Source organism: Patagioenas fasciata, chromosome 6, assembly GCF_037038585.1.
Source record: "Patagioenas fasciata isolate bPatFas1 chromosome 6, bPatFas1.hap1, whole genome shotgun sequence".
Taxonomy (NCBI): domain Eukaryota; kingdom Metazoa; phylum Chordata; class Aves; order Columbiformes; family Columbidae; genus Patagioenas; species Patagioenas fasciata.
Window position 1 is genome coordinate 37,077,919 of NC_092525.1, and position 25,889 is coordinate 37,103,807.

General features: G+C 39.2%; 1 protein-coding gene across 1 annotated transcript in view; it reads right to left on the reverse strand.

The window, feature by feature from the left end:
* AK5 (adenylate kinase 5) overlaps positions 1-25,889 on the reverse strand; it is a 92,631-nt gene that overhangs the window by 27,550 nt on the left and 39,192 nt on the right. The window contains exons 7-8 of the mRNA XM_065841753.2: positions 19,266-19,356; positions 11,647-11,723 (exon numbers count right to left, since the gene is read on the reverse strand). Of these exons, the coding sequence (XP_065697825.2) occupies positions 11,647-11,723; positions 19,266-19,356 (168 nt within the window). The remainder of the gene's footprint in view (positions 1-11,646; positions 11,724-19,265; positions 19,357-25,889) is intronic.

The following is a 25,889-nucleotide window of genomic DNA, read 5'->3' on the forward strand; positions in this document are numbered from 1 at the left end:
TGCAGTCCCTTGGAGAAGGTGACAGACACTGGTGTCCTGATCAGTGCCAGTCCCTTCATACTGACATTTGACAACACCCCTTTCTAATTGTGTCTTTCTAGTAAGTAGGTCTCTAAACTCTGAATGGCTTAACCTGTGTTGGTGTGAAAGCACAGTTCTGTTCTGCATGGTCACTATAGTGTTTTGGAAAATAACTGTTGGATTTAGCAAATAATCTCACGAGGAAAAGTCCCACCAAGTCCTAGAGTGCTAATAGTATTTTACAACACGTTGCATCAGGACTACAGTGAATTAGCAGCAGAACAGTTTCTGTATTCTTGGTACAGCTGTTTCCATTTAGTTGAAAGCAAGGTGAGGAAGATTATAATCTTTTATGTAATGAGCTCTGGAGAAAGATGGGTATCTAATTTCAGATGCCTTTAGAGCGAGGTTATGTTATATCTACAAATATTATCTGGAAAAACAAATCAATGAGTGGGGCATAGCTGCCCATGTATCTGCTCAAACAATATCAACAGTACATTGAAATGATTGCTAAATAGAAAAGTTTGCTACCTGTAAAGAATTTATCTATAAATTGCCTTTAGAGTTGGAAAATGCAGGCTTCTGACTGTAGTCTGACTTCTTGTCATTTAGCTCATTACTAGTAAATATCTGACTAGTAGTAGCCATTTCATAGGTTAATGAGTTTAAGTTACTGCCTGCCATTGCTAGGTTGTGAAGTAATTTCCGTAATAAAACAAACTGCCATTAAGTCACAGTATATAATAAGGAAATGATGCAAAATTCTTCAGATCTTTCAGTTTTGCTACTAATAAATTAGGCGTTTGTGTTTCGTTGTGTGGTTTTGTTTCTTTTTTTATCTAATGATGGAAAATTTTCTTCACTAGGATTTAATGATAAGTGGTGTGAAAGTTTGTTACCTGATGACATGAGAAAGTTTTCTGTTACCCATTAGTAACCCAGCTCCAGTCCTTGGGCTTTTTCTTTCTTTTGGTAACATGAAAAAGTTCTCTCTTATCATTTTGTTGCTTGAATCCTTCATGAAAATAGTGGTGAAAGTTGTCTGGCACCTTTTATTCAGATTTTTAGCAGATAAAACATAAGTTCCTCCTAAAAATTTACTGAAGAGGATACATAATCTTGGATTAAGGAGAAATGTGGCAGTAGAATGAGACTGAACTGAAAATACAGCATGATTGTTGCCTAAAGTGATGCTCAACTTTCAAGATTGAATTTGACAATGTAAATATTCAAAGGAACATGTCAGGCACTCATTATTTAAACAAATAAAAACCGCATGTTTCTCTACTTCAGGATATTTGTTGAGAATTGAACTTAATGTGTAAGAAAAAAAAGGCAGCATAAATGCACACAACTTTAATACAGAATGACGTAACGTATACAGTGGGAAGTACAAGCAAGAGCTGACTACGCAGTTGTATATTGCAATCTCATCAGGATCCCTTTGATGGGAATGTACGCATATAACCATCAATTTCTCAGCACACTGTAGCTGTATAATTCTCCCTTTGCTGTTGTTAGGTAGGTAAAACACTTGTACTTCTGCAGCATTTTATTTGTTCAAAGAACACTCCAGTTCCACATAAATCTTCCCTGTACTTCCTTTGGGAACAGAGGCAAGGGCATTATTTCCCTTTCAACAGACATATTGAGTGACTTGTCAATGTAAACACAGTTATACATGGAAGCAGAACTACATTTAGGACTTAGATTTCCACTTTCACCTCTTTAGCCTGTAGTATACTTACTTTGAACTCTTACTCATTAACAAAGTAATATTAAATGAAATAGCAAATGTTTGCAGATGATGCTACTACATCTACTACCATCAATTTTAGCTCTCAAACTCCCTCACTAAGAATCGTTCAGGGAATCACTAAGCAGTATGAGATATCTGGATATACAATTTGTCTGCTTCAGCGCAGGCCAGTCTGTCACAATGTCTGTGGTTTTAGAGCTTGATGTGCGTTTGTAGCTGGATTTAATAGGCATACACCTAATCACAGAGGATGGTCTTTCAGATTAGACATATGCAACATCCATTTATAAAATGTATTTGTCACTGAGCGGTGTCCTTACACATACTGCAAAACAAAGACCCCAAAGAAGCTTTAGGTAGGCAAAGCTAAACATCGGGAGAAACTGGGGCCAGTCAGAGCTCGGCTGTGGAATTTGTCTTCTAAATTCCTGTTTTCTTGCTCTAAGAGCAAATGTTTGGCTCTTATGAGATACGCTGCGTTAGCTGCAGGTTTTATGTATGGGCAATGGTCCCTTGGAATGGATTTTATGAGCCGTACAGTTGCTTGTCATTAAACTCAATTCATGATTCAAATAACTTTTTGATGCTGAGTTGCTTTCTGCAAGCTGAGTGTTGGCCAAGTGTACCTCTGGAAAGCAGGGGTGGCTGTGCTCAGACCTCTTCTGGTCCAGAACTAATGAATATGGGTAAATAATATAAGATACAGTGTGAATACATTCAGACTTCAAGGTTTTCTTTCCCCATAAGGCATATCTTCTTTTACAGTGCATACTGCCCAGCAAAGTGGAGTTATTTGTGTCAAAAGGAACTAATAGTAATTAAGATGAGAGAACAGTGCTGATGTTATTTGAGGTGACTTTTCTTTGTTTGGAGTGCATACCACTAGGAAGTGTGAAGAAAATCGGTGTTTGTAATAGCATCTACAAAGTCCTGCCAGGTTATTAGACCACTATGATTCCCTTTCACTTCTGGATTTCTCGCAAAGACAACGATCTCTATACCATTATTCTTTTAAAATAAACCTTATTATCAGTTCTGAAAATAAAACAAATTTACACCTATATAGAGGTAGAGATTAACTAATTCTTAACACTTGTAAACCAAGTTTGAGTTAACCAGCTTTTAAAGATATGCAAGATTTTTTCAGATTTCTTCATTCTTTTTCTTTGATAGCATAAAGAAGAGCACCTATCAGGAATTTAGAGGGGAAAAAAATCACAGTCTGTTTGCTGTAGTGTGTGGGTGTTCGGTTTTTGTTAATTTCTGTAGATTAATGATAAAAATTACACATTAATATTAAGCATGAAAATGAAAGCAAAATGTATTTACTTTCACATTGTTTTCCAGACACTGGAAAACTAGACATTTACCAACCAAGGTGTGCAATAAGAACACCCCTCCCAGAAGGGCAGCAGCATTTTGCATCATCAGAGCAGCAAAAGAGTTTTCTGGTAAATGAAACACTTCATTTGCAATTTTCGTATTAGGCTTAAAAGGGGACAGCGTTATATCTAACTTGCAGAAGAACTGCAGCTTGCTTTTTAAATACCTTTGCGCTTTGAAGACACTTGACACCCGTATTATCTGTGATTAGTTATGATCTAGTGCTCATTTTACAAGACTTCTGCCACATACAGAATTCAGTCACTTTTCAATAGATCTATATTTATAGAAAGTGCTCAGTGCCTACAAAATTCCTCCCAAAAGTTATCACTATTTTTCCTGTAGCTTGCTTATTTTCTGTAAATCGCCATCACTCCTTAAATGATTCTTCTTTTTGTGGAGTCTTTATGCTGCTTGGTACAAATTCTCCCAGGGGTTTTCTGTTATATCGAGACACAAGAGCAGAGAAGTGCAGCACTGGACCTTCCAGTGCATCTGAACTGCAAACTCAATGCTGCTTTGTTCCTCTTCTTGGACTGCTAATGAATGGGTCCCTCAAATAATACCCTATTGTTGTATTTAGTTTTTTTTAGCCTTTAGATTAAAAAGGCTTTCCTGCAAGCCAGTCTCAATTACATTTCCTAAAAGAAAAAAGAAAAACATACAAATGCTTTGACAAGCTTCAGTTGTGCTGGACAGTAGTAATTGCTTCTCTTGGAAGAACTCAAAGTTCAAGGTGTTACTTTCCACAGCTAACCCGCAAAATGTTATGCTTCTGCTTCCATGCATCACCATGGCACCACTCGTTTATTTTGTTAACATGAGCTCCATTATTTTATAAAAATCAAACTCTATGACAGCTGCAGTAACCTGTAATTAATTTTAAAGATTTGTTACAGGAATTCAAACTGTCTTTAGGAATATAAACAGCAAAGGAGCCAAGGGCAGAATGCAACTTTCACTTACAATCTGAATTTTCTAAGGACACCTAGTTTTTTTTAATATACATATATATATTTTATTTCATTCTTTAAGATGATTGTTCTCTATTATACATGTCTAAAACAGGCAGTATGCTCAGAAATGTCTTTTCTATCACTTGCTCCCCTTCCAAGCTTTTTTTAGCCCAAACCCAGTGTCACACATTGCAGCACTCGCCCAAGATTCTGTGTGGTAACATGTTTGATACAAAGCTCTGTTCTATACCTTATGGGTCATAATTTAGCACTGCTATTGGGGGGAAGGGAAAGAAACAATATTTTAAAAAAGAGAGAGGTAGTTTAGTTTCAGAATGGCATCACAAAAATGAGTAGGTGCCTTTCCCTTGTGTGGCAGGAGATCAGGTCAGTGAGTAAGGGCTGCTGGCATTGCTGTGCCCCGAGCACATCAGCTGTTCACCAGAACGACACATACACAGACACACGATTCCCAGACACAGAATGCACAGAATGGCAGCAGGGAGAGAGAGGGAAGAAATGTAGACTCGGGAAATGTAGCTAATGAGAACAGACCTTTTAAAATATGGAAGTAGAGCACCATCTGAAAGATCTTGGCACAGAGGACAAGAATAGGGTATTGTAAAAATAAGACCAGCGTGTGGCCCCAGATCCTATGATTTGCTGCTACTAAGAGAAAAGGTGACAGCTGTGCTCAAATTTTCCCTCTTAAAGACCTTCTCTGCTTACCGTTTGAATAAGCATATTCTAGGTTGACTAAAACACCTATTTGTTTTATTAGGTGGTTTCGTAACTTTCAATAAGGAATTTTCACAGTATTTATAAAGAACTTCTCTCTTAAGAAGGAATTGAACAATGGGAGGAAACAGTCCACCGATCTGAGATGTGCTACTGTGCAGGGATTATAAAACTAGGCCACTTCTCGCTCCTTCTGACGGGTATTTAAGCCCAAATTGACTACAGTTGACTGCAAATCATGGGATACATGAGGAGGAAAAAGACACCAAATAGGGAACATATGGCTTCCTGAAAATACATAGAGTTTTGGGTCTTTTTAAGTGTTTGCAATGTACCCAAAGAAGCCATGCTTCTGCTTCAACACAGTACAAATGAGTTATTTAAAGAGCAGTTTTGTGTCCCATATAGTAAAATACCATCTTTGCAATCACTGCAGGTTCATATGTAAACATAGAAGTCTATAGTATGTACTTTCACCATGATTAAGAAATATAAATATTTTCTATAAAAAGATGTTTATTCTTCAATGGTTTAAAATACAGGATTGCTGCTACAGATACTTTTAAGGAAGGGCTTCAGTAGCTGTCTTTAGGGATACTGGACTATGTGAACAGAACCCTCTGTTCTGAGTAAGGTGTCTAAATCTAGGAGGTGGGGATGGAGTAATTTAAAATACATCTTTGCATTTCTTTATGAGCTTTAGGTGTAACGCAAAATGTTCTGATGTGGATCATATTTGCATTGACTCTGTGGGATGCCTGATATTCCCTGAGGTTCTCTGGGCTGTAAAGGTAAACATGTGAAATGCAGAACTCAAATTTACCTGTAAAGTTATATTTTCTGCATGAAAGGCTAAGGCCTCAGTTTGCCAGCGGAGAGAAGGAAAGGAGGTATGTTGTCCTAGTGCTGTTGCCTACAAAAGTGAGGGTGAAATACTGCAAATTTTAATGCTTTTTTTCTATAGACACCATCCACAAGCCACAGAGCTTCCTAAGTTACTGCAAAAGTATCCTGTGGAGCATAAAGGCAGCGTATCTTGAAGAATGATGCTGACATTGTTTAAATCTCTAGTAACTCACGTGAGCTCACCATCCTTGTAACTGAGTCCTCATGCCCTGTTCTGCCCATCAGAGCTGTGGGCAGCAACTTTTCATTCAGAATCAGAAAAGAAATGGGGATGCAAAGACTTCGAATAACCATGGCAGTTCAGTTGCCCCTAATATACGTATTATCAGAAAGTAAATCCAAATAATGTCTGTTAGACACTGTTTCTGGCATTGCAAAGAAAAGAAGCAGATTGAGTCTAGGGCAATTTGTCTTGCCCATTTCACCATGGTTTGCATGGTGAGCTTTCTTTCACATGCCTTTACTACAGTGTACAATGATGACTTTGAAAAATAATTCTTCAAGCTTACAAAATGATAGAAAAGCACCAAAATACACTTGGTTTGAGCTTACTAAGGGAGCACTTTGTACAGGCAAATTGTAGTACTTTGTTTCTAGAACTGATTTTTTTTTAAGCATTTAATAGGACAGTTTCCATGGCAACTTGAACTGAACAGATTGTTCATTGACTTCAGTACGTTTCTATTAAACATCTTTTCTCTGTAGTTAGGCCTGCGTCTCCAGCTTTTTCATCTCTTTGGATGCTTATGCATTATCTCTTTTTGCAGAGATCCTTAAACTAGATTGGAGTCTACCTTTCTGTGCTCTTCAACAAAAACAAATGTCGAGGGAACAGAGTTTTACAATCATTCTCTGAGTTTTCTAGACTCCATTTTACGTTTTTTTATGTACTCCTGTTTTTAATCAGTTTCCCTGTAGAATCAGAATCTGTAATTCAAATTGATACCACTGCCTATCAGTGAAAGAGAAATGGACACTGAGGAAATGTTCAGCATTGAAAGCTCAAATGGCTTCTGGACACTCGCTGTCATTTTACTAAGTCCTGTAACGATTAATGCTGCACAGCGCATATAAATAAAGCTGCTGTTATCCCAGAAGTTCTGTATGTTCTCAAGTAAAGAGAAAGCACATGATTAATATAGTACCTTCTAGATCTGACCCCTTAAATGATTTAATCAATGTTTATCTAATTTTGAAAAGTAGCTTTAGAAGTCCCAATGAAAATTGCTCCTGCTAATGGAGATGTGCAGTTCACTCTGCTGTATTGTAATGTCAGCCCTAGAGCACTGTGTCTGAAGGGTTAAAGAAATTACTTGGATTGAATCTTTGACATTGAGAAAATGGAGTCAAATCACAGTGACAACTGATATGAAAGATACTAAAGGAGGAAAATGGTCTTTGGTTTAATCCACAGAGCTATAGTTAAATGAGGCTTTCAATTTGCTGTTGCCCATCAGTTTTAGGAATATTTGTGTTCTGCTTCTTCATTGAAAAGGCTTTCAGGGCCTTTTCATTATCTCTCTTGAATATTTAAGTTTCAAGCTATAATAATAATCAGTCAGGCTGGAAATGTTATTACAGTCTTGGTAGCAATGGAGTCTGTTTTTCATCAGTTTGCTTAAAGCTTTCCTCCTGCTCTCCTAAAGCCTCGATTCGTATGTGCTCTGGCTGGGAAACAACAGCAAGCTGAAAGAATTGTCACTACATGGCAACAACTTTTAATCAAGAGCTTGTTTCCTCTCGTTAGAATGAGAGTAAGCCTCTTTGAGGGCTTTTTTTCCTCCACTTCATTTTAGTTTAGCTTGTTGCTTTTCAAGAGAGCTGTCACATTTTCTAATTATAAAACATTCTGCACTTCCAGCAAAGATTGGGTTATGCAATTTTCTTAATTCAATAGATTGCTTGTCACTGCTGAACAGAAAACCTTTTATTATCTTTCAGTCTTTTTTACATCTGCTTTTCCTATTTCTTTGGCATACTTGGGGAACAGAAAAGGCAATCTCTCCTTTGGATGCGACATTGCATTTACCTAATTGCATAAGTAAATGCAATCGGACACTGGAAGGACCTGGAAATGCACCAGTTATGAACTGGCAATTTTATTTGAGGCACAGAAATGTGTTTCCATGTTTTGTAGATGTGAAATAGGTTTCCTCCCTCCCACGCCTGCTCCTCTAAGTATATTTTTAAGATTTTTAAGTTTACCTGATTTTCATGGTTCCCAAACTTTAAACTCATCAATTCTATAAGCACTTGTTCAGGACTTTATTAAATCTACAGCCATCTTGATTGGATGTTTTAACTTTTTCTCTAATTAGCCCAAATATTCCTCAAACTAGCTAAGGTTGTCTTGAGAGCCTTGTTTTCACAAGAAAATAACTAGATTCTCCTTTCTTCTGGAACTCTTTGATAGGATTCACTGGTGCCAATATTTCAATACTCCCTTTTGGCGTGAATGCACTTGAAATAAGCCAAGTGGTAGGTTTCTAATTAAAAATCCAATTCTTAAAGATAAATCTTGTCTGATTTCTGGAAACAAGTGGCATTATATTGACAGACTCTCTGGCAAAGTTGAGAAATGGAATAGCAAGTATAAATTAACACGGTGAACACTGAAAACCTTCTATCACAACTGGGGGCATTCCAGCAGCAAAAGACAAGCCTTATTAAACCAGACACTAGTCCTGACAGCAAGTTCTGCAAATTGACAATATTCTATAGAGCACAGGTCTTCCCTCATTAGAAGCTATGCTGTTGCATCCAAAAATGAGTGGCCCAAAACATATTTCTGATGTCTCGATATGGACGAAAAGAACTGAAACTTATCAGTTTACTGTGCTTTTCTGTTTTTCAGTCAAGTCATGAGTAGTGTAATCATTAGTCCAGAAAAGTCTATAGAGATTGCTACCACGTGAAACTTTGGCTGGCTCTTCCACAAGGCGTTCTCCATGAGAGGTACTGGCTGCTTTTATATTTATTTTTTTGGAATAATACATTTTGGGCAGTCATTCTAAAAACCTAGATTATTCCTCCTGTAATACAGGAATCTGACAGCTACAGATCTCAGAAAGAGCAGAAAAATAGTTATTAGTGATATGGAGAAAAAAAATTGCCTTTAAAAAAAAAAAAGTGAGTATTTCCATCCTGCCTTTCAATGCCATAGGGACTTACTGATTATAAGTGTTCTAGTTCTTGAAGTATTCATGCATAGCTGGTAGAAAACAATCAGCTTGCTTTTAATTTAGTTACATGAATTTAATTGAACGTTCATCTATAAAATGTACACTACAAAGCTCAATCTTTTTCTAAGTTGTTTTTAGTTCAGTTTCCCCTGCTGACTCCTCCGGAAAAGCCAGATCTTGGCCTGTGTTACCTTTGCTTTGCCCTGTTTCAACGACAGGTACCAAGTGCTTCTCAAAGCACGTCGCTGTATTTCAGAGCACTGTGAAATGAGCTGGTGGCTCCGTCAGCAGCTGGAACCACACCAGCCATTCTCTTTGCTCCTGTCTGCCAGTAAGAGAGGTTACTCTGTAAAGAGTAGTGCGCATCTGAAGAACTTGGATACTTCTTTGTTGGCTTAGTTTACATGGTAGTTTACATGGCTCATTCCAAGTATGAGAAAGTGCAAAGGTATCTCTATACATCCGCTTCAGCTGTGGTAAGTGATGCTCATCCCCAGCTGTGGCTTTGTCTTCAGTATGTGTTGTGTACTGCTCTAACCCTCAACTCCTCTTGTTCAGTGACTACCAAGATGTTCTGCTAAAATTCAGCCATTTTTAGCAGCTCAGCTGTGTAAGGTTGCTTAGAAACCAGCCTTCTTATCCCCCACATTCTCATGACAGATTTCCTATGCGATAACATCACTGCATGACACATTTGTATCCAGACATGCGTTCCTTTTCCACTTGAGATTCTCTGAGTAAAGGTTGTTGATGCTTTGCGCAATCATAAACAGCATGTGGTAAATCACTGGAGTATTGAATCACCGCCGCAGTCAAAATGAGCTCAAGTTTCAAATGCAAGCAGCTCCTCTCTCCTGAATTTAGTTATTGATCTTTTCTTCCTGAGAGTAGTTTCTAATCTTATTTTTTAGACTGGATAGCTAGATGGTATTATGACTTCATGGCAATCTCCACTCCCTTCTTTGCTTCTGTCTATACTACTTGCTTCAGCCATTCCAAAATTTAGATGATATGGGCTTTTGGTTGCAATTGCTTTCTCCTTTATATTTTCTTTATATTTATACAAGGCATCTCATATGGACTGGGCATAAAGATATTTGTTAATAATATAAATATTTATATTTCCATATGTTCAAATAATAAGCACAAGTTTTATAGTTACCAAAAAAATGAACAGAAAGAAGTAGATGAAAATTATACTAATTTATAAGTTCAAACTATATGGTTCACTGATGACACATTACACAGTCCATAAAAACACTGATTGTAGTTTTGAATGAAGTTGCATGTGGTTCTTACATGAGGCTAAACAAGGAGTCTATGATGAGACCTTATTGTCTTTGTCAATAGCAAATATGCTTTCTGCCAGCTGTGATGGTCAGCCTTCCTCATTATTTTGCCAGACCAACACATTCCCGTTCTGGCAAGAGTGCAATACTCTCATCAAACAGAGAAGAAGAAATGAAGTAAAAACAGTGCCTAAAACCCTTCAGTCTGAGAGAGATACATAAATACGAAGCACCTGACAATGACTTTCTTCAATTGCAAGTTTGTACTTGACATATATTCTTCAATGCTTATTCACAGCACAGTAACAAGAATATTACTGCTTAACCTTAACACAGAATCCAAGCCACAGGAACCTCCCATGTTTCAGTTTGTGCCCGCTGTCTCTTGTCCTGCCACTGGACACCACTGAAAAGAGCCTGGCTCCTTCTGCTTTGCACCCTCTCTCCAGATTTCAGTACGCATTGATGAGATTGCCCCTGAGCCTTCTCTTGTCCTGGCTGAATGCTCCCAGCTCTGTTGGTCTTTCCTAATAGGAGAGATGGGCCAGTCCCTTAATCATCCTAGTGGCCCTTTTCTGCACTCTTTTAAGTGGCTCCATATGTTGTACTGGGCACTGTACTCCAGATATGGCCTTACCACTTGTGAGATGAGAGGAGAGGAGAGGAGAGGAGAGGAGAGGAGAGGAGAGGAGAGGAGAGGAGAGGAGAGGAGAGGAGAGGAGAGGAGAGGAGAGGAGAGGAGAGGAGAGGAGAGGAGAGGAGAGGAGAGGAGAGGAGAGGAGAGGAGAGGAGAGGAGAGGAGAGGAGAGGAGAGGAGAGGAGAGGAGAGGAGAGGAGAGGAGAGGAGAGGAGAGGAGAGGAGAGGAGAGGGATGCATACAACCTTTTTTTACTCTCTCTAGACTTCTCTCTTCCTAGGTTTTAGACGTGGACAGAATAGGTTAAGTAGAAAGGCTGGTTTCAACATACTATAAGCATTTGTTGTTTTATTCTTAAAAATACTTTTTCAAGAGGAGAATGCTTAGTTTCCTCCACACATTTTAAAACATCAACAAATGTGGCAAACAGGATTATTGGAATGCATTGTAAGTCTACTGTATATATAAGGAGTAAAACACACTCTTCAAGAGAGGCATGAAAATACAAAAAAGTATGAAATGTAACTAAAACCAAATCAAGCAATGTACAGTAATGGAAGATATGGGCTCTTAATACCACAATAATGTCCACTCTTTCTAGTTATGAGAAAGCAACCTCTGTGTATCACAAATTTTCATGTATTGCACCTAAAAAGCCCTTTGGCTTAGGTACCCTTAAAGTTTCACCACCTTGTTCAGCCAAATTGTATAGGACAAGATGTACATAAACTAGAAAACTGTCTAGAGAGAGGCCATATAGACATAAAATTACCTGGTCTTCAAAGTCAAATTCTGTATAAACAGCATCTCCAGAATCCATAATCAGGTTGCAATCAAGTTCATTTGGCCCTAAAATAGGAAAAAAAAAAAGTTAGACTTCAGAAATGGATTGGAAATTTTCACTTTATGTGATGGAACACTACCATATTATAATATTGTCTGTATGTATGCAAAATCTGTGATCCAAGGATCCATTTGGATGTGCTAGAGTCGCCAGGTGAGTGGTATCCCATTAACAAAGCCTTCAAAGCATCCATAAAAGCTACCACAAATCTTAATAAGGAATGGTTATACTAAATGGTGAATTGTTTCAGCTAGATTGCCCATTTATTGGGCAGGGTGTTCTGTGTGCCATGACTTGCAATTGTAAAACTCCCAGGAGGGTCTTGGCTCAGAGGAGAATACAAATCACATCTAGGAAAGATAAAGGAAATACTAACTGCTGATTAGCAGCTAAGGATCCTGGAGTGATGCTGATGGGACCAAAGCAGCAACAGTCCCCATTCCTGTTCTATTTTGCCCTTTCCCAAGGTGACAGTGTGGCTCTGCCCCTTCTCCCCGTCATCCTCCTATGGATGCAAGGATCAGCAAGTCATGCAGCCTCTTGCACTTGGGATGTAAAATTCAGTTGCTGAGAAGCCTTGACCTGGCTGAGTAGTTCAGCTACAGCTGAGCTACTGAAGGTGCAGGATAACAGAAACTGGGCTTGGTATTTCAAGAAGTCATGTAGAGGGGTAGTCATTGCTAAACTCAAATGGGAGGCTAAACCACTAATCATCTTTCCATGTAAACACAGGAAGGGTGTAGCATGGACAACACATTCATACTCTGGCATTATGACCCTGTTCAGGTTTTCTCGCTCCTGGGCAACAAGGTAGGAAACGGTCTCCTGTGCCCTCCAGATGGTGCAGCCCTAAACCAAATCCTATGTATGTTCAATACACATTCAAATGTCAATAGGCATGTGACTACAGGAGTATTTTTCACAGCATTATTAAAATCAGAATAACAAAAATACTGTAATGACACACAGAGATGTAAAAATTGTAACCAGACAGTAGCCCCAGGTGAGTCCAATCACTATCGTCATGTGGGGAGCAGCAGGTAACACCAGGGGAAGCATTAAATGTGCTTTGTTTAGTGCCTTCGTGTCCCCAGTCAGACAAGATCGCTGATGAGGAAGAGAAAAAACCTTCCCCCCTCCTGGGTTATGGGTGTCTTTAGGTGGTGTGATGTTGCTGCAAGCACTGGCATTGAGGATACGTCATTTTAAAACTATTGCTGACCCCGAGTTGTTTTCTCACCATAGAGATGTTTGCATGGGTGGCTCTCTAACAAGCACTATCCGTAACAAATTTTGTGGTTCTATTTGTTCCAGATGCATTTACGTATTACTTGCTTTTGTTTGCTTTTGAAGTTTACATAGTAATAATCTATGTAGGTGGTGAACTAAACATGACTAAGAGAGAGAACAGAGGAGAGGAACTGGATGTCATGATGACTAAAATCATAACTGCTTGGTAGAGATGATGATTTCAGGGTGTCTTAATTTCCAATCCATATTGAAATTGCTGCCAAATTAATCTTTGATGCAACTTTTTGGACTATGTAAGAGATACTGGGGAAGGACTTAGGTCTACCATCTGCTGGTGTGTGGTGGTGGTTTTGGTCTTTTCCCCCCTAATGTTCATGTATACGTTATCAGATTGCTATAAAAAAAATAACAGAAAGGGATTTTACTCTTGCTGCCACAGAATGTCACATGTATAAATGCAGTACATTCTCTGGCATATACAGTTTACGGTCTTACGAAAATACCTGTTTGTAAAGATATATGCAACCAAACAGATTTACAACTGCTGAGAAAATATTTTTACTTATTTTACGTAGTTGACATCTCACTCTTAACATTGTATGCTTGTTAATAATAAAATTTAACTGAGCCTCAGTCACCACCAGCACTGGCTCATCTTGACACATCAGTCACTTTTAAAGGCGCTTGTGTGCAAGTATTTGATTAACTGTCACTTAACTACCAAGAGCAGTACGTATCTTTAGTTAGAAATTTTAATATGAGACATGGTGACACAAACTTAAATGTAAAGGTCAGGCTGAAAACGAATACTCATCCATAATGTACCTTAAGTGATAAAAGCCATAATGGTGCTATATTTTTAATACGGTCAAGCATATTAAAGGCCATTTTTTTCCTGCAACTAGGACACCAGTTTCCTTGCAGAAGCGTGGCTCCTTTCTAAGGTATATTCAAGGAATGTCAGGAAAATTTAATGTATGTCTCTTTTCTTTCTTGGTTCAACGAAAACTAACAAAATCCATAACCATCTATCACTGAACGGTATACAGACTTCTCTACACTTCTTCAAATTGCCTAAAGACAAACCTACCAGAAATGAATGGAAGCAAATGGCTACTCCCCGGACAAGATAAAGTCATGAGGGAACACGTAAGAGCACCTGTGATACCCCTGGTGCAGTATGGATACGCATGACTAGTTTGCTACCCTACAACTCAGTTTGTTGTTGGATGGAGCATATTTTGCTGAGTTTGGACTAAATCTTGCTAGAACAGGTCTTCTAGGGGAGGGCAACAGGCTCGCTAATGAATCGCTAGTACGTGTGGCAGAGCAGCTTTGCAAGGCACTGGCAGTCAGCAGTGCTGGTGGGGGCAAAGCTCCCGGCAAGGCTAAAGCTGAGGGGAGAGTGTTGAAAAGGGGATCATTCAAAACTCAGCTCAGGTTTTCTAAGCCCAAGTTTCAATCAGCAGTATTTCATGTAAAACTTGCAGCAATGTTCAGCTATCGAAGTAGAAACACAAAATGTTGTCTTAAGGAAAACAGGAGGATTGGTTGAAGTGTTTGGAAGCAACATGCCCTGCTGCTTCCAGTGGGTCTGCAGGCTCCACATCTGCTCTGACAACAAAACAGCTGATCAGAAGTTTCACTGCCTTTTCTGAGTTGTTGTTTTTCCTTTGATAAGTGAGAACTAGGCTATTAAGAAAAAAATAGTACTTGTTTACCATTAGGCGAAAAGTCTTACAGTCTGAATTGTCTGAATTCCTTTTAAATGGAGGTGTTGTCTAGACAATAGAGTAGTGAGGTGGGTTGCAAACTGGCTTAAAGAGAGAAGCCAGAGAGTGGTGGTCAATGGTGCGGAGTCCAGTTGGAGGCCTGGATCTAGTGGAGTGCCTCAGGGGTCAGTACTGGGGCCAATATTATTCAATATATTCATTAACGATTTAGATGAGGGAATTGAGTGTATTATCAGCAAGTTTGCTGATGACACTAAGCTGGGAGGAGCGGCTGACACGCCAGAGGCTGTGCTGCCATCCAGAGACCTGGACAGGCTGGAGAGTTGGGCGGGGGATAACCTGATGAAATTTAACAAGGGTAAGTGTAGAGTCCTGCATCTGGGCAGGAACAACCCCAGGTTCCAGTATAGGTTGGGAAATTACAGATTAGAGAGCAGTGTAGGGGAAAGGGACCTGGAGGTCCTGGTGGACAACAGGATGACCATGAGCCAGCACTGTGCCCTTGTGGCCAGGAAGGCCAATGGCATCCTCGGGTGTATTACAAGGGGGGTGGTCAGTAGATCGAGAGAGGTTCTCCTTCCCCTCTACTCCGCCCTGGTGAGACCCCATCTGGAATATTGTGTCCAGTTCTGGGCCCCTCAGTTCAAGAAGGACAGGGAACTGCTGGAGAGGGTCCAGCGTAGGGCAACAAAGATGATTAAGGGAGTGGAGCATCTCCCTTATGAAGAAAGGCTGAGGGAGCTGGGGCTCTTTAGTTTGGAGAAGAGGAGACTGAGGGGTGACCTTATTAATGTTTATAAACATATAAAGGGCGAGTGGCACGAGGATGGAGCCAGGCTCTTCTCAGTGGCAAACAATGATAGGACAAGGGGTAATGGGATCAAGCTGGAACACAAGAGGTTCCACTTAAATTTGAGAAAGAACTTCTTCTCAGTGAGGGTGGCAGAGCCTGGCCCAGGCTGCCCAGGGAGGTTGTGGAGTCTCCTTCTCTGCAGACATTCAAAGCCCGCCTGAACACCTTCCTGTGCAACCTCACCTAGGCGTTCCTGCTCCAGCAGGGGGATTGGACTGGATTATCTTTTGAGGTCCCTTCCAATCCCAAACATACTGTGATACTGTGATAATTTCAGCTCTTAGCTTAGAGCCTTGATGTGCTTCTATGAACCTACTGCAGATGATCTGAGTAACTGTATCAATTTCATATGGAGAAACTCAATAGTTAAAAAAAATTAAGAAAATGCATGAAGGCTCTACTGCCATGGAGGAATAGCTTGCAAGCACCTGATCTGAAAAGGTACTCTTAGGAGTTAAATACACCTCCTCAATTTCAGGGCACACATAAAGTTGGGGTAAGGGAAACCTGGTCATTTTCGTGCGTCCTGTGTTTTCTTTAGGTGAAAATAGAGAGGATTTTATCAGGTGCAGTACTGCACAATTAAAAAATAAGTCAGTTGGAAGTTTTTATTAAATCCCTGTTAACTGAATAATCAGCTCTCCAGGGAGGAGCAGGCTGCTGAAAAAAAGAGCGAGCAGATCAGCTAGAATGCATTCCCTTTTTTTGCTCCAGGCTTTGTATCTTGACACTGAAGGCATCATTCATAAACATTTGTCTTGCTAGCAACACGAGAGGATCCAATAACCCAGCCCTGAGGGACGAGCTGTGTTGATGGGCGGCTGCAGTTGTACAAGAGGGGTGGACAGGAGCTGCCCCCACAGAGCTGCTGCTCAAGGAGAGGTACAGGGCTGTGCTCAGTTGCTTCCTTCACCATGAGGCTGTACTTTTAAATTTAATGCCATATTTTACATATTGTTTATTGCTCCTAAGCTGAACTGCACAGGACTGGCCATGGAAAGCTGAGAGGGTATGGCTGTTATAGGCAGGTGTGCAATTCCTACAACAGAAACGCACTCCAGAACCCAGGGGCATTATGGCCATAAATGTCTCTGGTGTTTCAGTGTTCGGAGCCTGGGTGCGTGTCACTTTCTCTGAAAGCGTGTTCATCCTTAAGTTTTCATGAACCCAAATGTCAAGCGCTGCTTTTTCACAGTTCACTAAATTCATTTATACAATGAAACTAACTGGTACTGATCTGTCTAAATTTATCTGCAGTTGATTTAAACTTCCCATTACAAGGTAGCTAATACCCCATCAAGTGAGTTAATTAAGTCTGCTCCTTGGACCATTTGTGTTTTGGCAAATCAGCTAATGTATTTCCAGTCCCTGCTTAAATCCGTTACTTATTTCAAATCCTAGCGGCAATTCTATTCAATATGGTTCATTGCCTCAAATATGCCCATACTCATATTTTAACATCTACAGTATTTGCACTGCCCGACACTGACTGTCATAAAAGTAATCTAACACAATCCTGTGAAACATGTTGCTTCTCTTATAAACATATTTAAGCTCAATAAAATTAAAATGTCTTTTTATATTATGGAACATACGTGTTGCATATCAGTTCCTGGGCAAGACAAATGCTTAGAAGATAAATTTTGAGTGGAGTAGACGAGAAATAATTTACTGAAGGACCAATAAGCATTAGAATGATTACATTTTAATTTTGCTCTCCGTGAGATGTTTCTAATACAAATTTTATTGCAACCTTACACTGAGTTTCATGACAGGTTGTTGCTCTTAGCAACCATCTTAGTATGTCATAGAAGGCAACAATGAGAAAATTGTATTTTAATCTATAAAAATATTCAGTTATTTTCTCTCAGCATACATTGTTACACAATTGATTACAACTGGATTCTACAAGTATAGCATGTGAATTAGATTGATGTGGAGGTATGAAAATATTAGAAATACTATGTTTGCTAGCCACCAGGAACCAAAATATATTGCAATATTACTAATAAGCTTAAAAGAAAATGAGTGAGATCGAGCCAATGCAGGAATTGTGACCTCTAGAAATTAAATATCTTGTCTCATAGGATTTCTAGAAATCCTGCTTCAAATCTCCTTGCTGTTGTTGGTGCTCAGGTTAGGCACCAATTAGATGACTGTGGCATGGCTTCTCATAAAGCTCATAGCTCTGCAATTATTTCAGTGAAGAATTAAGTAGATCAGGTTTTCAAGGAGCTGACTGGAGGTCATCCAGAATCACAACCAATTTGTACAAATTGTTTAGCTTTTGCCAATCTGTCAGAGCTAGTACCTTTATGCTGCTTCTTTCCTCTTCTTGCTATTCAGTACTTAGCTCGTTTAATTAGGAAATCCACAGATAATTATCAATTCCGTGCTATGCAGTGGGGAATGCCATTTTACGTTTGGAATGAATCTCTTGCCTCTAGGAATAAGGCTAAGCACAAAAGAGGAACACGTACCCCTTAATGGAGATAAGATGCACACAAGAATAAAGCTGACCACTAGAAACATGGTTTTTAGCTAATGCACTTTTTATCATTATCAAACCCCACCACCCCTGCCTTGATAATTCATCTTTATCTTATTTTGAACATTATAAAAAACACCTTATGGGTGGGTTTTGTAGGCTAGTTCGCATTGAACCCCCTTTCAAACCTTCAAATATGACCTAGTCTTTCTGCCTGAAATACTGCTCTTAGTAAATGTCTTGCTCACAGAAAATAGTAATCTTCCCTTTGTCAAAAAAAGCTAATAGTAATAGATGTATTGCTCCTACCAGACTTCATCGTGCTTCATCAATTAGGAATTGGCTGCCCCCAGAAGATTGTTCATGATCACAAATAACTGAAGCTACCTTGTCTGCCAATTTATGGCAGATTAGTTTTCCTGTAAACAGAGCTCAGATACATGATTTTTTCTACTATGCATATCTAATATTTGTTTTAATAAAGCTAGTAAATTTTACAGAAAAATATTTCACTTAAAATTTTCTTCTTGTGTGCTGTTTGACAAGACATTTGTGACCTCATCTATCTATATAACCCTCATGGTCTGCTTGGAGGGCAGCCAGGGATGCCATGTGTGAAAAGAAAAAGTTGTGAAGCCACCAAGGAACATTTTTCTGTTTCCCTCAAGCAAAATATTTCTGACAGATGTTGTGGATTTTCAGTACTTCGATTTTTAGCTTCAATTCTTTCAATTCCTTTGTCCCTCAGAGGCTTTTTCTCTGAAGACATTCAAGCTTCAGTAAGCACAAATAATAAATATGTAAATAAATAACCCACCCAAATGCCTGACATATTCACACAGTTTCAGAATGAGTACCAAGTTTAAGGGGAAAGTATGTTCATTGATCTCATAGGACTGATCTGGTGAACACTGAGGTATCATCTGGAACTGAAACAGCTGACAACTTGAATTGACCAACTTGGTTTTTGTATTAGGGCTGTAGTTTTTTAGTAGACTACCCATATTATTTTAAGGTGAGCTTGTAGATAAGATGTTAGGTGGGTTGTATGAAGTTTCGAAGTGTAAAGAGAGATTTTTTTTGCCCTTGGTTGTTCAAATGTTGAGGTCAGTCAAGACTTTGCTACAGTACATTCATCCACATTGAGGATCATGAAAAAGGAATCCTACTAATGTCAAATGCAGTATAAATATGTAGTTCTTTAAATCTTACATTAACTCACCTGCTGCAGCCTCTTTGTTTGCGAATAGTTTATTGTCAACTGCCGAACTTATGTCAGAGAACACTTCTTCTTCATCTCTGTCTGCGTCAAACTATTGAAAAAAAAGAGTTGGCAATCAGACATTGCTGATAGTGCTTACTACTTGGCTGAACATCAACGTGTAACTTGATTTCCCACCCCAGTCCTTCTTGATAGGAACGTTCCTATTTTTCTGTGTGCTGTCCACTGCTTTAGATATGAATCACTTTAATTTTGATGGAAAACGAAACCAATTTGTTAAATGGTTTTGCCTATTTTTAATAGCTCGTCGGGAACAGAAGCTACAGTAAAACTGAGTTGCTCTCAGAGAACGAAGTTTCAAAGCAGAAAGTAAAACTAGTAATGCATGTTACTTTTTCAACCATTGGATGGCTGAAAAAAATGACGGCATAGAGACCAGAAATGTGATCGCTTTTTTTCAGAGATTAGCATAATTAACTATTTAATTCGCAAGTGAAAAATTTCCAGCATCTTCTGAATTGTCTGAAAACAATTTTTCTGACAGGTATGTGTTTACTACTTCCTTATGTAGTTGAGAAAAACCCTTAGGAAAAAGAAAAGCATTTTTGAAAGTCTGCTATTATTATATATAGAAAATAAAGCTTTCCTTGCTCTCGCACTACCAGAAAACGTAATGCCTCAGTGATAAATAAAATCAGGAAAGTAAAGTTCCTTTAAAATGGCAAACAATTTCTTACCATTTTAAACTTTTTTTCATTTATTTAATCTTTTGCCTGAATCCTGGTACAAATTCTCTCAAGTCTTTTCTCAGCTCTGACAGATTCTTTTTATGGGCAAGTGACATGCTTGACAGTGGGTTTGTGTTTTTTCTCAGCACGTTAATCAAGCTTCATTCATTTAGATCCTCACTTATTGAGGATCTCTTCTGGAAAAAAAAATATGACATTTTACTACTGTTGCTGTGGATTTTTTTCATAGTTCTGGAATGGAGGCCAGTTACGTTTCTACAGAAAAGGGAATACTGTAACCTTAAGTTACAGGAGCAAGCAAATAACGGTGACATCAGATGGCTGTCATTCGTTGCATGGTCCCCTGTATAAGAGTCACTATTTTCAATCATTCTGTATCATCAGTGTAATATGTTTTAGAACGTAGAATGAATCCCAGGGCGAAAAGCATCACACCAGCGATTGCAAGCTCATGAACTTCAGCGGGCTCTTTCTTCTAAGTTCGAGACCGTTGAGCAGCTTTTCAGATGTCTTGCCAATACCTGCCTGTCTCATGGTAAAAATAGGCAGGGAAAAGCCATGGAGAGAGATGTCCAAACCCTACCAGGAACTTTGCTGCAGAAGCTAGCTTTTATAGAGATGAAGTTGGTTTCCAAATATAGCATGGTACTTAACTCATTAATTTTAGAGAGGTACTGAATTGCTTGTCTAACACCCACCATTGCAAAAATCGGTATCACTCTTTTCATTACGCCTTATGATGACTTATGTATTATCTATATTACTTAAGCTGTTCTGTCGCTGGTAATGAAATTTTTCTTATGGAATTTTCCATCAGCAACTAAAGGTAAACTCAGAGGATAATACCAGCCCAAGAACAATTACTTAGAGTGGCAGATGTCAGAAATAGCTCAAAAATAAGGAAAGAACATCAAAGAGACAAAGAATGATTCTACAAACTGGGTCTGTGTGAACAAAAGAAAATGGAAGCTTGTGAGAGGCCTGAGTATACTAGAGAGGCAACCATTGCGGAAAGTTTGCTGTCAGACGCTTGACTCCCAACACCCATCCAAGTGCTCAAATCTAAATCGGTGTTAGTCCCAATTTAAATCTTTAAGGTCTTAATATTTAGCTCTATGCTTAGCTCAGCCCTAGAGTTCCTTTCCATAATAAATGAGCTTACTATAATTATCAATACATGGAAGTTTCTGACTGGTTCTTGAACTGGAGTTTCTGGCTCTGCCCCTGAAGTTCATCCTGTGATGCAGCACAGTTGTCCATCTGTCTGGACAGACATTTAGCTATTACTGAGGAGTTCTTTTGCTATTCAGTGCTAATCAAAACTCAAAGCATTAGTTTTTAATTATAAAGCGGAAATATGTGTTTACCTAGTAGAAGGATTATATCTTGTGTTAAAACTGAGGCTTGTGGAAGAACAGGTCTTAAATGAAGCTGTTGGGAAATTCATTATCCATGCACAAAGAGCAGCTTAGGAAATTCCTAGTTGATAATTCAGAGATAAATACGCTTTTGTTCTTCTGCACTGGTCTGTCTCCAAGGAAGTGCAGGGATATGCTTTTCTTCTGTTGCTTGTTGGCAAAAAATGTGTTTCATTAGATATGTTAGTGAAGATATATATATATATATATATATGTAAAATATGATGTTTGTGGGTACGTGTACACATAAAAAGCAATACATTGTAATCACGTTGGATTATTCCTGCGTAGGTCACACCGCACTTGGAGAGATGACAGGCTTGCTTTCTCATTAGTAATGTTCCTCTGAATAATACAGTTTACCATGAAAAAACACATGATCAATCTCAAACGTTCTGAAGGTTCCAAGAATTTGAAACATCAACTTCCCCCATTCAAAGAACACCAGCTGTGCTTCAGTACTCCAGAAAATCTGGGCTTTGTAATGAAAGCCTATATTGTCACCCAAAGAAAACCAATTATTTGAAGCTTGCACATAGCCTCAGTTTTCCCCTCACAAAACGAGAATTGTAATTCCCTGAGCCGTAGGAAGGCAAGGTAGCTTTCACAGAGAAGATATTTTTGAAAGAAAATAAGTAACCATATGAGTTCTGTACTTCATTGAATTGCTAAACATTTAAAAATGAAATCCTTTGATTATTATTGGAGGATTGAATAAAACATAAAAGGTACACAAATAACTCTATTCACAAAGAACAAACAGCAGTAAAACTTGTGGTTTTTAGCAGAATGTGTATAAATCAATGGGTTGCTTTCCCTACTGAAAACAAGTCCCTACTTGCTTCAGAACACAGCTCTTTGCAACTGAACTATCTACTTGTACTTTTATGGATGGCTCAGCTTAGAAATGTAATTTTATTAAACATGCCACTGAAAGCATTTGTAATACATGAGACACATTAACTGTATTGTTATCTGAACTGATCCAATCTTTCCCAGTGATGCAGGAAGAAGCACCGGGTCCCTTTCCTGTGAGGTCAATGGGGTTTGAGGTCTGAACTCACCCTACAGCATTTCCCTCAGTGAGGCCCTAATGGGGTTTTTGTACTTCGCTGTCTCCGTTCTGTTGGGGCAGGAAAAGTGAGGAAGAGCCTCAGAGGACAATTGAGAATTGCATTTCTTTAAGGAAACAGCTACATCTCTGAGCCAGGAAAGGTTTCACAAACCTTTCCGAAGTACATTTGGGAGGCTATGCTTGGTAAGAATCGAGCAAAATCCTTCCCCTGCCCCACACATAACATGTGGAAGCTGTGGGGCAACAATCTCCACGTCACTCCTGTGAGTGGTCCTGCTTCCAAGATTTATCTCCCTGTGGCAAAGGAAAGTATGACAGGGTTTTTCTATCATTTCTCCCCTCAGTCAGTTCACTAACAGTGTTTCTGTGGGAGGAAGAGCTAATACAGCATCACTTGGGAGGACGTGAGTTTCCCACAGCCACACACTGCAGTTACACCACACACTGAGTCCCCACACCAGTCCCCTAGTTCAGGGAAACACATCCCAAGGATTAAAGTAAGAACAAGAATATATCTCTCAAGTCTCCAAGGTTTCCTTTTAGTTGAGTTTCAGATAGTTTTGCTATGAAAGATAATAAGCAGAGGAACTGAGGCATGAAGGTGGAATGTTCAGACTGGGAGCTCGGGGGACATCTCCGTGTTATAAAGTACTTTTAATAATACTCTTAAAAAAAAAAATGGGGGGGGGGGCATAGAGGAGAGAGTTTTCTTTGTAGCTTGTCCTCTAGTTCTAATATTTTCTATCCAATACTCTGAAATATCAGAATATTTTTAATATTATATTGTATTACATACAGAAGAAAAACTACAACTGAAATTGCACTAGAGCTCAGCAGTGACTTATAAAAAACCATGCAATTAGCAGAGGACATAAATTGGTATCAGAAATTAAGAAAAGAAAGTGAACTTGAGATTTATATCACTATTGTTAAAATCCTAAGGAATACTCTGAGTTATCTAAAATAAAGCACTTAACACCTTATTTTTTACCACAGGACTTACACAGAGGATTCATAAATCATTGCAGAAGCCCCACACTTCTATCATTAGAGTTTCTCAAGTTCCACTTGTCATCCAAGTGTCTATTGCTATGAGTGCTCCTTGTAAACAGGCATAAGGGTGAATGTTCAGCAGCCCTGAGTGGAGCTGACAGTTCTGTTGGGGTTGCTGCTGGATATTGTATATCCCAGCCTCATTTACTCAAAACAGGTACAATTTGAAGCCACTAAATAAGTCACTTTTGAACACACTAGGTGCACAGACAGAATCTAGTATGGCAAGAAAAAATTTAAATTAAACCATCATAATCAAAAAACATCTTGCAGTAACGTTACCGAGAACTGAAATGACCCTCAAAAAGAGTAAATACACAGTTATTATATAACAGAAACCATCAGCTAATTTAACTGCTTATACCACAAGTGTGAAAATATGAACATGCACACAGCTCAAACCTGCTCTGCTCCTCTAGAAACAAAGAGATGGACCCTGAATAGATTTAGGGATTTTGTTATAACTGATATGAAATGCAAAAATTATGTCAGATCCAGCCTGTTCCCACATCAGTACAAAAGAGGATACCTTGGGACACTTGTATTTCAACTGCTTATCATCTCCCTTTCTATTAATTTGGCAGTACACAAACAATGCAAGACTTGGGCTTTTTGTTCTTGAAGTGATTTTCTATTATTTCATGCTTAACCTAGAACTCAGTGCCATGGCACATGAGTGTGGAGATGTTATGACAGCTTAATTCCCTTCACGGTAAAACACTGTTAAGCCAGTATCTATACTTGTAATATGGAACAGCAAGACACCAAGTAAATAGTATGTCTGATCCGAAGAAGCAATTAACAGTAAGCAGAAGTAATAGCCCGTCTTTGTAGGTTTATGTGGAGTAATAGCTTTTGATAGGCAGAAAGAGGTAGAAGTTCTATCTTTAAGCTGTGATCATGTTGAGCAACATCCTGACTTACATCAGTTTTCAGCTCTTAAAAATGAGTGCCTCAGGCAATGTGGTGGCAAGAGTTGACGGGAAAGACACCATGCAATTATGGGCCCTTGTAGAGCAGAAAATGGGCAAATTGGAAGAGAGCTGGATTTGACTGGGGGGGAGGGGAGAAATCAATAATTTGGTGGCATCATTGGTCAAAAATTAATGAACTGGGGGGAAAGCAATTACTTGTTTGGTAGGGAAGCTGATGGAGGCAGAGTGGTGGCACAGAGTGGGTTTGGAACACACATACTTTTCATAATGCTAAGATGCAAAGCCTGTCTGTCTGAGCAGATATTTAAGAGCACTGGCTGGTTATTTTTTTCCCCAGTAAGGTTATTCATCTGGATGGCTCGTGACTGTTATGTGGGAAGCACATATATTGCTGCTCTATTTCTGAAATAATTTTTATCATGTTTTCCATTTCTTCAGAGGGGCTCTGAGCTTCCAGTACAGGTTGTCATAGAACAGTCTGGGCTGTAAGGGACCTTAAAGATCACCATCTAGTTCCAACCCTTCTGCCATGGGCATGGACACCTTCCACTAGACCAGGTTGCTCCAAGCCCCATCCAACCTGACTTTGAACGCTTCCAAGGATATGGCATCCACAATTTCTCTGGGCAACCTGTTCCAGAGCCTCACCACCCTCATAGTCAAGAATTTATTTCTTATATCTAATCTAAATCTACCCTCTTTCAGTTTAAAGCTGCCACCCCTTGTCCTATTATTCCATACCCTTTTAAAAAGTGCCTCTCCAGCTGCCTTGTAGGTGCCCTGGAAGGGCTGCTACAAGGTCTCTCCGGAGCCTTCTCTTCTCCAGGCTGAACAGCCCCAACTCTCTCAGCCTGTCCTCATAAGCGAGGTGCTCCAGCCCTCTGATCACCTTCGTGGCCTCCTCTGGACTCACTCCAACAGGTCTGTGTCCTTATGCTGAGGGCCCCAGGGCTGAACACAGTACTCCAGGTGAGGTCTCACAAGAGCAGAGCAGAGGGGGACAAACACGTCCCTCAACCTGCTGGTCACGCTTCTCTTGATTGTCCTCCACTAACTTTTTAAAGCTGAAGTCAGTTTAACACAGATGGTAATAAACAATTCAAAATGTTTCAGCCACTTCTCTACACTGCTATGACTCCCACAATAAATATTCTATTTCTCTCTGGAGTTGTCATCAGGAAACAGAAATGAATTAGGCAGCAAATGCATTAGTTCACATAGTATTTAAGGGGCATGATTTGCAGGTATTTGTTCTGCATTATCTAATTTCTTGACTTCTAGAAGTAACTTTTCAACCTAAAAACGCATCCAACATCTCTACATATAAACTCTCTATGCATTTTCACTTTGCAAATGATTAAAAAACCTGCACCTGGACACCTATTACATCTGTC